Below are 15,000 nucleotides of genomic sequence, written 5' to 3'. Positions count from 1 at the left end.
TAACTATTGTTGTTGATATTATTATCAACAACGGTAGTGTTACCTGTGTAGTCGATGATGTTGTTGTTTTGGTTTTCACCATCATCATTATCAGCACCACTACCTCCACCACCATCATCATCATCATCATCATCATCATCATCATGAAAAACATCCTGATGATGACGATGATGATGATCGTTACGATTGTCATCATTATCATCGTCGTCATCGTCTTTATCATCATCATCAACATTGTTGTTGTTCTGGTAACCGTATAAAAACTTATGTGGTTGTTGTTGCTGTTGTTGTTGCATTGGATATTGCAGTTGCTGTTGTTGCTGTTGTTGCATTGGATATTGCAGTTGTTGTTGTTGTAGTTGTAAGTACTGCTGTTGTTGTTGCTGTGAGAAGTTTTGAAGTTTGTTGATGCTAGGAAAGAACTTGCTACTGATGTCAATGTGGTTGTTGTTGTTGTTGTTGATACTTTCGTTGTTGCTTGTAATAAGGATGCTATTTTGAGTGGCGGAGAGATTATTATCATGATGAGAACTAATTTCATAATCTTCAGCGTCGTCGTCGTCGTCATCACCGTCTTCTTCTGAATCCTCTAGCACATCGTCGAACGAATCAGTGATGAGGTTTTGCAACTTGAATAAATTATGATAATTAATTGATTGATTAACTAATTGACATAATTCATACATTTTATTTTGATACATCACCAATTCAACAATATTTCATTAGAAGACCACCATATATTTATAACTGACCAGAAATTCATTAAAAATTTATCCATAATTCACCTCTAATTCACTAGTTACCAGAATTCATCACTAATAATTTCCTAGCTAAAACCTTACAATTGTAACAATTGACCAAAAATTCAGTAACAATCTATTAATTCACCACTAATTCACCAAACATCCATTCATAATTTATCACCAATTCCCATATGATTCACCGTACTACCTCATTCTCTCTCCTCCTATCTTCTTCTTCATATTCTTCCTCTCTATCATCCAGGTTCAGGTTTATGTTTTGTGCATCAAAGTTTATACTTCCGGGTTGAGATGTTGGTGATGCCATAAATTCTGGATTTTGACGACAGTGATGGTGGTGTTTCAAGTTTTTTTCTTATTTTCTTGTCTGTTAGATTTAATTTAAGGAATGCTCTTCAAAGTGAAAAGTTTATCTTTATCTATTTTATATAATTTTATTCATCTTTGTTATTTAGTAAAGAAGTAACAAAATCTAAAAATTTTAAAAAGAAAATTTAATCAACTAACTTTTTTTTTAATAAATTAGAATTCCTAATTTAATCTAATTTCTAATAAAGATTATTAATTTTTACTTATTATTAATCTTTCTTTAGTGACAACTTCAATTAAATTGTTTTCAAACGGAAATATAATCTATAATTTTAATTAAAGTAGGAGTATTAGAAAATATATCTGAAATAGAACAGAAAAATTCACATACATTTAATTTAACTTTTAAATTTTAAAAATTAAAAAACAAACCTTGCTTGATTAGTTGACTGAGCAGCACACAAAAACGAAAATTCAAGTCTTTGAATCGTGAGCCAGCAGCATTCAGATAAATAACCAAATGATTAAGCTATCACTAATTTTGCAACTATTTTTTAAATTAAATTTACGAAAATAAAATAAACTCAAAATGACACACAAGTGAGCTCCCAGTGGCACAGCACAAGCAGGCAACCATAGAAACCAAAAATGCAGTCACTGAGTGTGGCGCCAGCAAGTTAAAACACGTTTTCAGAGCTAAAAATTAAAAATTTATTGACAAAAATATAAAAATTTGCGATCAAATTTCAAACCGAACGAATAAAAAAATTAGAGCGCTATTTTTTCGACTAATGATTTATTTTTCGATACTTTAATTGTGTTATTTATTTTCGAAACCGGCGCATTTTCGGTACCAAAACCAGTGATGTCCCTGCGTAAATACCGACAAACAAATTTGACAAGAACCAATTGTCCTTCGACATCTGACGGGACCAGAGACTCGGATCGCCTGATTTATCAAAACTTTTATTCTTATAACAGGGGAAAAAATAAATAATCAAGAGAAAAACACAAACATATATGAAAATTACACTTATACAATCAAATGACGCCTTTTTATTCCTTTTAGGCGCTATTCATTTTCAACAAACGATGCATTCAATTCAAAATTTTCGCCAATCAAAACTTAAAAGCAAAAATATAACCAGTATATTTAAAGATACTATGCGTTTTATGAAGAATATATTAATAAATATATCCACACAGAATATTTATTTTTTCATTCATATACGCACATATAACATTAAATTCAAATGTATATTTGAAAAAACATATAACAGTTATTTCGGTAACACGTATAAAAAAATTTGGTAGATTACAAAAGTTGATATTATTGAGGAAAAAAAATTAAGCATTATATTTTTGCATTAAAACAATAATATGGCCCATTATATATTCATATATATTGTAAATATACATACATACATATATATATATATGTTTAAAAGAGGCAATATTTTACACAGTATTGTATGAATTCTACCGAATTGTTGGCATTAATCAATTCAAAGTTTGTCTTTTCGATTTTCCTTACTAGAATTTTGTTCAATTTATTGAATTGAATTCGTTATTGAATTCATTAAACTGAAGAATTTCCAGGAAATTCTAGTAAGCAAAACTGAAAAGACAAACTTTAAATTGATCAATGCCAACAGCAATTCGGTAGAATTCACACAATACTACATATATATATATAGTATACAATACCATATATATATATATATATATATATATATATATATATATATATATATATATATATATACGGTAGATATTGAAACTCTATACAAGTTTCTATGTCTATGACATATACAGGTAATGACTTAATATGCTTCAATAGAGCTGGTTAGGATCTCGAAGTAAGTTTGCGCCGTATAAATGGACGCGACAAAAAAAAAAACTAAAAAGATGAACAAGAAACATCGATTAATGATATCTTGCTATTATAATTAGTTGAATAAATTACGAAAAAATTCATATCTATGCATATATATTTACGCACGTACGTACATATAAATAGAGAATGTTCTGTTCATTAATAAAGTTATTTAAAAGGTAATTTAAAAATAAAAAAACTCACAAGCGGACAAACAGACAGACGCGTAAACGCACAGACATACGCACACAAATATACAATAATTATATAACATATGATGTCGTTTATATAACAAATGACGATAATTTTTTTCCAGTTCCAAAAAAAAGACGAAAATAAAACTGACGCATAAAAATATAATAATAACAGTTCAATCCTCACACACACTGAAGATTAAATATTGTTAACAAGATTATTCAGTGTACTGTTATTTGTACTGAGATTACTGTTAGCGATGTTAGCGTTATTGTTGTTAGCGTTAAAAAGGGTTTCTAACAGTTCTATTGTTATATTTTGGGTTATTGTGCCGTAAATTTGGTAAGAACCGTCAACATTTTTAACCACAACCATGCCATCTTCTGTCTGCACGTACTGTGCATTTTCTTGCAATTGTATGTAGTCTTGCTGTGGATAGCAAGTGACGCAGATTTGTTGAGGTTGTTGTTGTTGTTGCTGTAATTGTTGTTGCTGTAAAATTTGCTGCTGCTGCTGTTGTTGTTGCTGCTGCAATAGTTGCTGTTGTAAGTGTTGTTGCATTAAAAGTTGTTGTTCTAATTGCTTTTGTTGTTGCTGTTGTAAAATTTGTTGTTGGATTTGTTGCTGCAGTTGTTGTTGCTGCTGTTGTTGAAAATGGCTTTGGATTTCTGAGACGTTCGTGAAAGGCGAGACAGCTAATAGTTGAGTGTTGTTATTATTCATAATGGCAACATTGGACGAAGATTCACCCTGGAAGATTGCGCTTGTAAAGTAATCACAACTTGTCAGAACTTGCTGAGCCTGCTGCTGTTGTTGCTGCTGTTGTAGTTGCTGTTGCTGTTGTAGTTGTTGACGTTGTTGCAGCAATTGTTGCTGGTTCAATTGCTGCAACAACGAAGTAACGATTTTGTGATCGAAAGTACCTGTGAGATTTTCATTCAGAGACGTGGTTGTTGTTGCTGTCGTCGTCGCTACAGATGCTGCTGATGGTTCACCTTGCAAAATACTTGAATAATTTTCAGTGGTAGTAGCCAGTTGTTTCCCATCAATCTGACCAGAGGAAGTTGAAACTGCTGCTAGGACATCATCACTATTATGTGTAGTAAAAGCAGTATCATTAGAGGTAGTAGCAGCAGAAGTTGTTGATGTACCTTGAGTCACCTCATCTTCATTAACTGCATTTGCAGTTGCATTGGCTAAGGTAACAGCTGCTGTAGCTGTTGTTGCAGCTGCAGTAGCTGTAGTCAAATCTGCTGACGAGATTGATGATAATTCAGAATTTAGGGCTGACATAAGAACACTGTCGTTTTCATTTTTTACATCCAAGCCATCACCAATGCCATATGAGGGATCATTCATTGGCTGTATGTTGATGAATTTAGTAGGAGTGGTTTCTTCTTTTCTTACCATAAATTCAGAGCCATCATTAGTGACATCATCATAGTTGTTATCAGCTACTAATGCTTTGTTAGCGTCATCAGTGACAGCAACAGAGTCGCCGTTATTGTCATCAGAAGCATTAATGTTGGCAGCATCAGTAGGCTCCGTCAACAATGACGAAGATGCCACTGCAATATTTCTACCATCACCACTCTCATCTTCATCCTCTTCCCCCTCCTCCTCCTCATCATCGTTATCAAATCTGACAATTTTTCTCTGATTTTTGACACTACTCAGTAAGTACTCATCGCCATCTTGGCTCAGCTCTGATAATTTCAACCTCTTTCTAAGTGGCAGTGATATTGGAATGTCGGAATCTCGGGCTCTAGATTTTTTCGAACGATAAACACTTTCCTTACGAGTCGATGCATTATTGTCGTTGTTATCGTCGCTTGCGGCAAAACGAAACTTTGTCGTCGTAGATAGGGATGAACTGGAGGAAGATATTGTTGTTGCACATGATTCCATGTTGTTGTTGTCGCTGCTGTGCTGCTCGTCCTGGTAGTTGATTGGTTCTTCTGCTTGCACAGAGCCCTCAAAAAACTCATCCACTTTCACTATGTACTTTCCTATCGGAACGTTCAGGCAGGCGGCCATTTTTTCATCCACCATCTTTTGAAAAGTTAAAATTAAAAGATTATAATTAGTCAAAGGTAACTGAAACGTTGAAGATGTACAACAACAATATCTCCCTTCAGTTCAATTAACACATGAATGCACTAAGACATGAAAAGACCATGCATAAAACAATGTCTAAACACACATGTAACAGTGTAGTTGTTGAGTGAGTACATTGACAATCTATAGAGCAGTTTAGCAACTTAAACACAATAAATGCATGTCGAATGTTCATGTCACTGTATCAAAAAAAATCATAGACGCTTTCAAAAATAGTGGATTTTTAAAAATCTAAAAAACTAAAAATAGATAGACAGAATAAACCAGCAGCACTGACTTCAAAAACATTTTTCGTTCCATGACTATGAACAATCCTCCTACTCTCTCTCATCTCATCACCATCTCTCCCCTCTTCTTGCTCCTCATCCTCATCATCTTCCACGTCTTCCTCCTCACAAAATGGCACCAGCTTTTCATTCAAGTACGTGCTAACTTGCTCATTGAGGTTGCTAACTTCTGATATCAAACTGTCAATACTCGAGTCATAGAGTTTCGTCGTTTTTGACATCAAAATTTTCCAGAGGGAGATGGTGGAGGAACATCTCTGGATGAATAAATCCAAGATGTCTTCATCTGTACATAGTTTGGCCACCTAGTGATGTGGAAATAATTTTAAAAAAATGAATTTCGAACATAATCATGAAATAAAATTTGTATAAATAAAACTGAAAAGTTGAAAATATTTTAAGCAAGCAAGCACTATTTTACAATAGTTAAACAAATCCAAAAATTGAGTAAAAGAAACATACTGCCCAATCTGAATGCTGATAAATCAAAGTGAGTGATTATATTACACAAACAAGGAACAAACAAACAAAGAAAAAAAACATCATAAAACAAAGCCAAACCTCAATGAGTCGTAACTTTTTCTTCTCAGCAGAACTCAAACCATTTGAACCCCCCAATCCAGTCCCACCCCCTAAATTCGACATTCGACCTCTCCGACCTTTCCTAGACGACCCTTCAGGGTACCCATCGACACCATGCTGTTTGTAGTCGCCAGCATTCGTGTCAACTTCAAGAGAAAGCGTGACATCATCATCGTTGTTGTTGTTTTGGTTTGTATCTTTCGATGATGATTTTTGGTGGTGATGTTCGAATGATGACGGAAAGTTTGTGATGGAGTCGCTGGTGTTAGCCATGCCAACGCCACTCTGTAAGCTATCACTGCTGTAGTACGAGTCGCCCATGTCTAGCGGGCCTATGAAAAAGTTATTTACAGTAAGCCATCAACTACATTTTATCCTTCTATAGCTTGCCTTAAGATTAAGAAAGTTACTTGCTTGTTTTATTAGTTTATTCTTTCTACTTAATGCTGTTTCATTTTATTTTTCAATGAATTTTTTTTCTTTAATATATCATTAATCTCATTTCAAAATTTTTTAAAAAAGAAACTTATTTCTAATTCTAAGAATTAAAAAGAAGTAGAAACAATACTAAATGTTAATACTATTAACAATAGTAACTCAGAATGTATAACTGATAAAATACACAGCTACAAAGATTGCAAATCTAACCAACCAGTTATGCTATTAAAGAAAACTATCTTGAGTGAGTATTATCTTAAAAAAAATAACAAATAAAACCACCCATCCCTATTTACCATCGTCATCGGGCTTTCCGTGAGTCGGGTTCAGCTTGTAGTGCCTGTTGAGGCCACCCTTGCCAATGTATGACTTCTCGCAGTAATCACATTTAAATCTTTTCGATTTCGATGACACTAATTTTAAGCAATTTGAAATACAAAGTTTACAAAGTGAGAAATTCAAGAAATTATTTACTTTTTAAAGTATTGTTTAAAGGTAAGAAAGATTGGAATATAAATTTTATACTATTAAAGAAGTTTTAAAGAAAAACAATTTTTTGGTCCATGTTCATTCATTTGATATTTATAATTTATAAGCAAATATTCTTTTAAACACAGATATCAACCAATGTAGTAACAAACAAACATACAAACAAACATACATACAAACAAACACACAAACAAACAAACAAACAAATTACATAATGACAAATGAGAATCCTTGTAATATGAAGACTTCTTGCACTCCTTCTTTCTCTCATCATTCTCTTCCCCGCTGCTCAGTTTAAAATCAGAATAACCGCCATCTGAGTCGTCGTAATCCTCGTCATAATCAACGGGGTGAATGTGTTTGTAATCTTTCACCATATATTGGGGAGGTTTTGACACACGGCCCGACCTAGTTCTAGGCCGGTGTTTTTTCTTCTGCTCTTTGTTTAACCTCATCAGAGCATCTGCAGCCTCTGTGCTGATGGCTTTTTTTTTAGGATGGTGAGAGAGGTGGCTACTGCTGTTACTACCTGACATTAAGAACCGATTTGAAAGTACATTTGCGATAGTTTCAGATGATTTTTTGACTTTTATTGTTCCTTGGTTATTGTTGTTGTTGATGATGCTATGATTAGATACATTATTGTTAATGCCTTGATTTGGATACACAATTTTATACGTGACTTTGTTCTGTCCTTGTATGGTTGAATTTGTCTGAATGTTGTTGCACTGTTGTTGCTGCTGCTGTTGTTGTTGAACAATCTGAACTACCTGAGCAAGTTGTTCTTGGGTCAAGTTTTGCAAAGGAACAAACTGATTCCCCTGTTGAATTATTCTAATTGGATTCTGACTAGAACCTAAAGGTGCTGAGCCAAACTGATCAGACGTCCCAGTGATGGCCAACTGAATTTGATTTGTGGATGCAAATAATGGTGACTGATTGACATTGATAGGGATTGGTATCGCCATCTTTGTACAGTCATTATTTTGTTGTATTGGTGACGTTATAATTGTTGGTGACAAGTTGCAGCTACCAATGTCTACTTTGTTAATCTCATCATCTTCCAGCTGCTGTTGCTGCTGCATGAAATTTTCTGAAGGCACGTTTGTTAAAATTGCATTATTTAGTGTAGTTAGCGTGGGCTGTTGGTCAATGTCATCAACGTTATTTAGACTGCTGACCAAACTCAAAGTGTCAGCAGCAGTGGAAATATTTTTCAGCTCAATTTTGTCACCATCTCCTACTTCGTTCAATTTGGAACCAAAATTAGAATTCAACACTGACAATTGTTCGGCCCCTTTCAATTTGATCGTGGCTTGTTGATTGTGAATGTCAGAGGAACTCGTTTGGAGAAGGTTAGGGTCGTCGTCGATATTTCCGGATAAATCGCTCCCTGGATTGGGATCGGAAATGTCCACCTTGGAAGTTCCGTTCAAAGAACAAAACGTCAAAAATGGCTCCAAATTCGCCATTTCCATTCGAATTATTAATTTATTTCAAAATTTCGATAAGATGAAAATATAAGATTTGTCAAAATAAACTACAATACTAAGTTTTGGAAAAATCAAAGATCTGAAAGCTAATACCCACAACAAAAACAAAGAACAGTTATTATCACTTACTAACTACCGCACTCGTGGTACCGTGGTACCATGGATATATCAATCAACCAATCAATCAATGAATCAATTAGCTTATAAAGCGCTATTTCCGTGATGTTCAACAGCTCTCCTCAATGAATTTTTAAAACAGATGGGTCTTGAGATCCGCTCTGAACTTTGCAAGTGATGGAGAAGTAGTCAGAGAAGTAGGTAGAGAGTTCCAGAGAAAAGGACCAGAAAAAGCAAAAGCAGATTTGGCAAAAGTGTGTTTAACACGAGTTAAGAAAAAGCGAGAAGAAGAAGACGATCGTAAACCCGGGTGTTTGGGTTCAATTAATATATCTGATAAGTACTTAGGAAATAATTTAGATTGAGACTTATACATAAACGTGCAAATTTTAAAAATTATTATATATTTTATAGGTAGCCAGTGCAAGAGAACAAGATATGGAGATATATGAAAAAAGAAAGGGGCACGAGCAACTAGACGAGCAGCAGAGTTAAAAGCTTTACTTAAAGGATAGAGTATAGAGTCAGGAAGACCATAGTAGAGCGAGTTACAATAATCAATCCTAGATAAGACTAACGAAGTAACAAGAAGGAGAAGAGAAGGATCATCAAAAAAGGCAAAAGTTTTAATACCATGCGTGGTATCCTGCCATCATACATATATATGTGTATATATATATATATATATATATATATATATATATATATATATATATATATCATATATATTATATACCATGAATATATGTAGAATAAATAATATGTATATTCTTTATCCTCAATAAATTTTATAAGCAGATGGGTCTTGAGATCCGCTTTAAACTTCGTAAGTGATGGAGAAGTAGTCAGAGAAGAAGGTAGAGAGTTCCAGGTGAAAGGGTCAGAAAAAGTAAACGCAGATTTAGCATAAGAGTGAAAAATACGAGTTTAAAAAAAAGTGAGAATAAGAAAACGATATTAAACCAGGGTCTTAGGATGGGACAACATGTTGTGCGTTCAAATTAAAGAATGCTTCCATTGAAGCTCTGAAGTTGAAGCCCTCCTCTGATGGTATAATTAGGTTAGCTACGCCAATAGATGTTGTCAATGCTATTCAACAAATGTTATTAATGTCCTAAATGATGTTAGAAAAAACTTTTTAATGTTTTCTTCTGATTTTGTTGCCGTTTTTGAGGTTGTTAATGTTGTGTTATTGATACGTTTCATGTTGTTTATTTTAATTTTTTCCTCTTAATATAAACACCATTGTAAATATTGCTCCTGGTCATATATAGGCTATAGAGTATGTTCTATGTAATAAATATTATATATGATATTTTCTATATATATGCTACTGGTTAAATATTTAATTTTTCAGTCATTTTTCTTAATTTGTAACGTTTTGTTCAAAGTTTTAATTGAAATGAATAGACGGGTAGTTTTAAAAAAATTTATTTAACAAAGAACACAATTAATTGATAGGGAATGTGAAATATATAAAACATGATATGAAACTTTCATTGAAATGATCAAACTAGGGTTCATATTTTGCATGTGTGTCTTCATAAATTTAAATAAATTCAAAGTATAATTCTTTCTCTTTTATCCATTTATCTTCATCGTTCAACGGGCTGAGAACGTTAATCTCAGTTTCATACTTCAGTTGCACGAACCAGCGAACGAACTCCTCACCTAAGGAGTTCCTCATCAGATCATCTCTCTCCAATTCTTTCAGAGCTTCTGCCAAACTGTACGGAAAATATTTCACACTCTCTGTATCAGCCTGCCTGCCGCCCTCGGGGGTGGCATCGATCGAAAGCATGACGTTTGTGGCTCGTTCCGGCAGCTCCAACTCGTTTATGATGCCATCCATTCCAGCTGCGATCGCACTGGCAACCACCAAGTAGGGATTGGAAGCCCCCGATGGCATACGACATTCACAGTAGGTTGCTGATGGACTGCAACTCTTCGCTCTGAATGGAACCGTTCGATCGTCGATACCCCACGTTATTACGTCCGGAGCTAAAAATTTGTGGAACCTTCTGTAACAGTTGTAGGTCGGTGAATGAAGAGCGCTGAGGGACTTTCCGTGTTTGATTAATCCGGCTATCCAGGAGCGGTGGACTTTCGATAAGCCGTATTGATCGTTATCGTCGTAGAAAGCATTGACAAGTTTTCCATCTTCCTCTTTCTTCCACAACGACATGTTCAGATGCAGTCCGTTCGCTGAGGCGTACTTGCTCGGTTTCGACATGAAACTCGCCACGTAACCTCTCTGAATGCTGATTTCCTTGATTGCTTGCTTGCAGATGAAGAGAGCGTCCGCTGATTTCACACCATCCAACGGCTCCAACGTCAATTCGAACTGCCCCAAACCATGCTCCACTAACATGCTTGTAACTTCAACGCCAGCCATCTTCAAATTTTCCTCCAATGTATACAGATAATCTTCAAACTTTGCGAGAACTAAAGTCGTCACAGCATCAAGACCATTAAAAACAGGGAGACCTGTCTTTTCGTCGTAAAGGGTGAACTCAACTTCGAACGCAGATTTGAAAATGTAACCTAATTTTTCAAGTCGGTCGAGTTGGCGCCTGAGAATGAAACGAGGTAACGAGTCGATTGCTGATCCGTTTCTGAATGGGGCCGTCCACGCTGACTCGCATAATACTTGACCGACTACTCGCTGGTCGGTTTCTGAATGTGTAATAAATTCTAATGTTTTAATGTTTTGGGTGATATGAAATCGACAGCAAAAAATTATGAAAATATTTAGATGATTATATTATTTCAAAAAATTTTCAAGAACCCACCTGAAAGAAAATCCTTCTTCCTGCCAGCCCACGCGAGATGGGTGAGAGTTGCAGGAGAGGGGATGAAGTTGCAGTTGGGAAACCTCAAATCCACAATTTCTTTGCTGGAGCTTGGTTCGCCTCGCGGACCTAAGGTGATGTTTCCTTTAACAAAAAATGCTTTTATAAATAAAGTGTTCAAAATATAAAATTATTTTATCTGTAGTTAAATTATTAATTTCAAATTTTTTTTAAATTCTAACCGAGAAAAAGCGAGAAACCACTTTTCAGGGCCTTCACAGCTTGCCTCCTCGGCATAGACACACCCCTTGCGATTCCATTGAAATCGGCGAAAGAAAACCTCATATAGTCGAATTTTTTGCCAATCTTCTTTTCAACCTCGTGCAGTTCCTTAATATCGAATCCCTGCTCTAGCATTTCTTAAAAGTTTTGTGATAAAAATGAAATATTTAAAATCTCCGACGAGGAATTTCAGCTTGGAGTACGTTAGCTTGTCACAGCACAGAACACTTTTCATCGAGATGATGGTGGTCCACTTCTTTACAAGAGGAACAAGGATTTTGGGTTATGTTAGAATCTTTCGGATATCATTCCCTGGCAAATTCGGATCCAGTGTGATGTTTTCTGTCATCGTCGCTCTTATATTCTACTTTTTGCTCTATATATCTCTATACATTTCTACGTTTATCTACCATGCAAAGTAAGTTTATGTATGCATTGTTGTTTATCTTATAAGTGTTTATTATACGTGCCTTCGAGTTAAGGATTTTAAAGATAAAAATTATGTAAATGTGAAACACTGAGTAATTAAGTTAAAAATGAGAGTGTATGGTTCCACATATTAATATATATATATATATATATATATATATATATATATATATATATATATATATATATATATATATATAAAGGTGACCTCTTCAAAATGTAATTGTATTTTTACATATTTTATCGTCAAGTAGTTCGGACTTTGGCACGTTACTTTATACACGGCAAATATTCATCTACATTGTATGCTGCAATATTTATACATATTACAGCATTTTCGATGTCTTATTTAGAATTTGTAAACATATCAATAATAATTGGCACAAATAATAATGAATATGGATATATTTATTAGGTTTATCAATTTTTATCAAAAGGTTCAAGCTTCAAGTAATAGAACGATCGGCAAAAATCTTTTTTTTTATCATTTAAGTAGCAATCATCTTATTGTTAATTAATGCAGATAGAAGTTAGTTTTTTTATGATTGACAATTAGGTAAATTAATTTATTAGTATAGTAATTTATTTCTTAATTGGTTGATTAATTAGTGAAGGTACCTAATTTTCAATAACTCAGAATAACCACATCTGAATTCTGACCGTTTGACGCTCTTTGCATCATTTCCTAAATAGTCAATGGGAAAACATTTAACATTTTGGTGAACTTTGAAAGTTTTGGTCATCCAAAGAACTGTGTATGGCGGTATAACCTACCTAACCGGTACCAGATCTAGACAACATTGACGGGGATGGCCAAAATGTTCAAGTTTCTCGAGGGGGGATTTTTCAAAAATTAGTTGAAATTTCAAAAAAATGTTTACAATGTACCTAGCTGTGTGTTTGTTGTTGATACCTCTAGAAAATACTGAAGAGATTGTTGTTAAAAAAATGTTTTTATGATTTTTTTTACATATCGTAGTTTTTGGAGGGGACGCATACCTGCATTTTCCTACCCCAACCCCCTTGAAGTAAAGTAATAAAGCTTCACGAGCAGATGAAACGTTTTTTTGTTTGAATTATAAACTCGAAGATTTGAAGCAAATATTAAATTTATCAATTAACAAAGCCAGACGTTTATTTAACTTTAAATTTCATACTGAATAACATAACGTCTTTGTGCGTGTGTGTTTGCGTGCCTGCGTGCGGTGTGTGTTTAGGATGAAATATTCAAGTTTTAGTGAATCCAAAATTATATTGAATTGTAATCAAAGAGACAAACAGTAAAATAGGTTCGATTATAAACATAGAAGAATATAATATATCATTGAAAACATGTTAATACGAACTAAAAAATATGTAAATATGAACTAATAATCTTCGTGCGAATATATAGGTCATGTTATTTATTATGTAAACTTATCCCAAAACCTGTATTGGGATGAGTTTACGCTACCAATCTACGAATATATCGTGTAAATATTTCTGTAATGCTAATCTTTCTATTAATGCTAACTAAACTCTTTATGGAATCATTGTTTTAAAGAAAAATATAGGTAATAGTGAATGCATGTTCAGCATACAGTTGATGTTTGTGTCACGTGTTCAGTACATAACATTTCAATCGGTTGCACTGTTAACTATTATTATAGTACGAATGAATATGAGTTGAGAATGAAAAACAAAATAGAAATTGCGAGTAACATCAGCAGATAAGCAAGTAAAATGAAATCAATTTAATGACTCAACACAATAGTTTTAGTTCTATATTCGAATTAGATAAATTCAAAATAAAGTTCTCTTTCTTTCTGCCATTGTTCTTCTTCCGACAGATTGTCAAGCGTTTCAATCTCTCCCTCCCTCTTCATTTGTACGAACCAGCGAATGAACTCTTCGCCCAAACACTCCCTCATTATGTCATCATTCTCCAATTCATCCAAGGCTTCTGATAGGCTGTAGGGAAAGACGTTGTCCTTCACCGAGTCTCTCCTCTTACCGACAGTAGCTGTAGTGGCCGGGTCGATCCTGTCGGTTCTCGCTGGTTGGACGTCCAGTCGATTGATGATTCCATCCAGGCCGGCTATGATGGTTGCAGCGACGACCAAATATGGATTGGAAGCGCCGGAGGGAATACGATTTTCACAATAAGTTGCAGCATGGGAGGAACTCTTAGCTCTAAAGGCTGCAGTCCTGTCATCCACTCCCCAATCAATTTTATCCGGAGCCATGAACTTGTGGATGCGTTTGTAGCAGTTGTAGGTGGGACAGTAAAACGCACACAACGATTTTCCATGTTTGATCAACCCGGCAATCCAGTATCGATGCAGCAAGGAGAGTCCGTGCTTATCGGCGGCATCATGGAAGGCGTTCTTCAGGGTTCCATCGGCATACTTTTTCCAGAGAGACACGTTCAGATGCAGGCCATTTGGAGAAGCATCCTTCGTCGGCTTTGACATGAAAGTGGCTTGGTAGCCGAACTGATGACTGATTTCTTTAATTGCATGCTTGGCTCTGAAGAGAGAGTCGGCTGATTTGATGCCGTCAGATGGCTCCAACGCAAACTCGAACTGACCTTCGCCGTGTTCAACAACTATGCTGCTCGCATCTATACCAATCTGCTGCAAGTTCTCGTCCAGTGTTAGCAAGTAATCTTCGAACTGGGAGAAGACGAGTGTGGAGCCAGCGTCGACACCGGGGAAGACGGGCTTGTTGGTTGACTTGTTGTAGGCCGTGAACTCAACTTCGAATGCAGATTTAAAGACGTAACCAAGTTTGTCCAACCTATCGAGTTGTTTTCTTAGTAGGTACCTTGGGCAGGCCTCCATACGACCCCCA

At 35.0% G+C, this 15,000-nt stretch overlaps 4 protein-coding genes across 4 annotated transcripts in view; all 4 read right to left on the bottom strand.

Annotated features, from left to right (window-relative positions):
• The window catches only part of HELRODRAFT_194670 (hypothetical protein), a gene marked incomplete at its 5' end in the record, with an annotated part of 13,111 nt that extends 12,043 nt beyond the window's left edge, over positions 1 to 1,068 (bottom strand). Inside the window, 2 exons of the mRNA XM_009033496.1 lie at positions 234 to 629; positions 952 to 1,068. Of these exons, the coding sequence (XP_009031744.1) occupies positions 234 to 629; positions 952 to 1,068 (513 nt within the window). The remainder of the gene's footprint in view (positions 1 to 233; positions 630 to 951) is intronic.
• Positions 1,069 to 3,339: 2,271 nt separating this feature from the next.
• Positions 3,340 to 8,527, bottom strand: HELRODRAFT_194669 (hypothetical protein; the record flags this gene model as incomplete). Its single annotated transcript, XM_009033495.1, has 5 exons — positions 3,340 to 5,193; positions 5,537 to 5,851; positions 6,108 to 6,460; positions 6,863 to 6,979; positions 7,267 to 8,527. The coding sequence occupies 5 exons, from the start codon at positions 8,525 to 8,527 to the stop codon at positions 3,340 to 3,342; spliced, it is 3,900 nt and encodes a 1,299-aa protein (XP_009031743.1).
• Positions 8,528 to 10,080: 1,553 nt separating this feature from the next.
• Positions 10,081 to 12,051, bottom strand: HELRODRAFT_116562 (hypothetical protein). Its single transcript, XM_009033494.1, has 3 exons — positions 11,700 to 12,051; positions 11,458 to 11,601; positions 10,081 to 11,341 (listed from the first exon to the last, which is right to left on the bottom strand). The coding sequence occupies exons 1-3, from the start codon at positions 11,872 to 11,874 to the stop codon at positions 10,215 to 10,217; spliced, it is 1,446 nt and encodes a 481-aa protein (XP_009031742.1). The 5' UTR covers positions 11,875 to 12,051; the 3' UTR covers positions 10,081 to 10,214.
• A 1,214-nt stretch (positions 12,052 to 13,265) lies between these two features.
• Positions 13,266 to 15,000, bottom strand: part of HELRODRAFT_186218 (hypothetical protein) — a 3,200-nt gene continuing 1,465 nt past the window's right edge. The window contains exon 4 of the mRNA XM_009033493.1: positions 13,266 to 15,000. This exon is cut by the window's right edge and continues 64 nt beyond it. Within this exon, the coding sequence (XP_009031741.1) occupies positions 13,941 to 15,000 (1,060 nt within the window). The 3' untranslated portion in view covers positions 13,266 to 13,940.

The sequence above is a fragment of the Helobdella robusta genome (assembly GCF_000326865.2).
Source record: "Helobdella robusta unplaced genomic scaffold HELROscaffold_92, whole genome shotgun sequence".
Lineage (NCBI taxonomy): Eukaryota > Metazoa > Annelida > Clitellata > Rhynchobdellida > Glossiphoniidae > Helobdella > Helobdella robusta.
Note: the sequence above shows the minus strand (reverse complement) of the source record. Positions and strands in the feature narration are given on the sequence as shown.

Bases quoted from the DNA above. Each gene is read 5' to 3' on its own strand.
- HELRODRAFT_116562 (XM_009033494.1), bottom strand. From the start codon at position 11,874: ATGCTAGAGCAGGGATTCGATATTAAGGAACTGCACGAGGTTGAAAAG. The intron at 11,602-11,699 runs GTTAGAATTTAA...TTTTTGTTAAAG, and splicing joins TGGTTTCTCGCTTTTTCTCG to GAAACATCACCTTAGGTCCG. The intron at 11,342-11,457 runs GTGGGTTCTTGA...TTACACATTCAG, and splicing joins GAAGAAGGATTTTCTTTCAG to AAACCGACCAGCGAGTAGTC.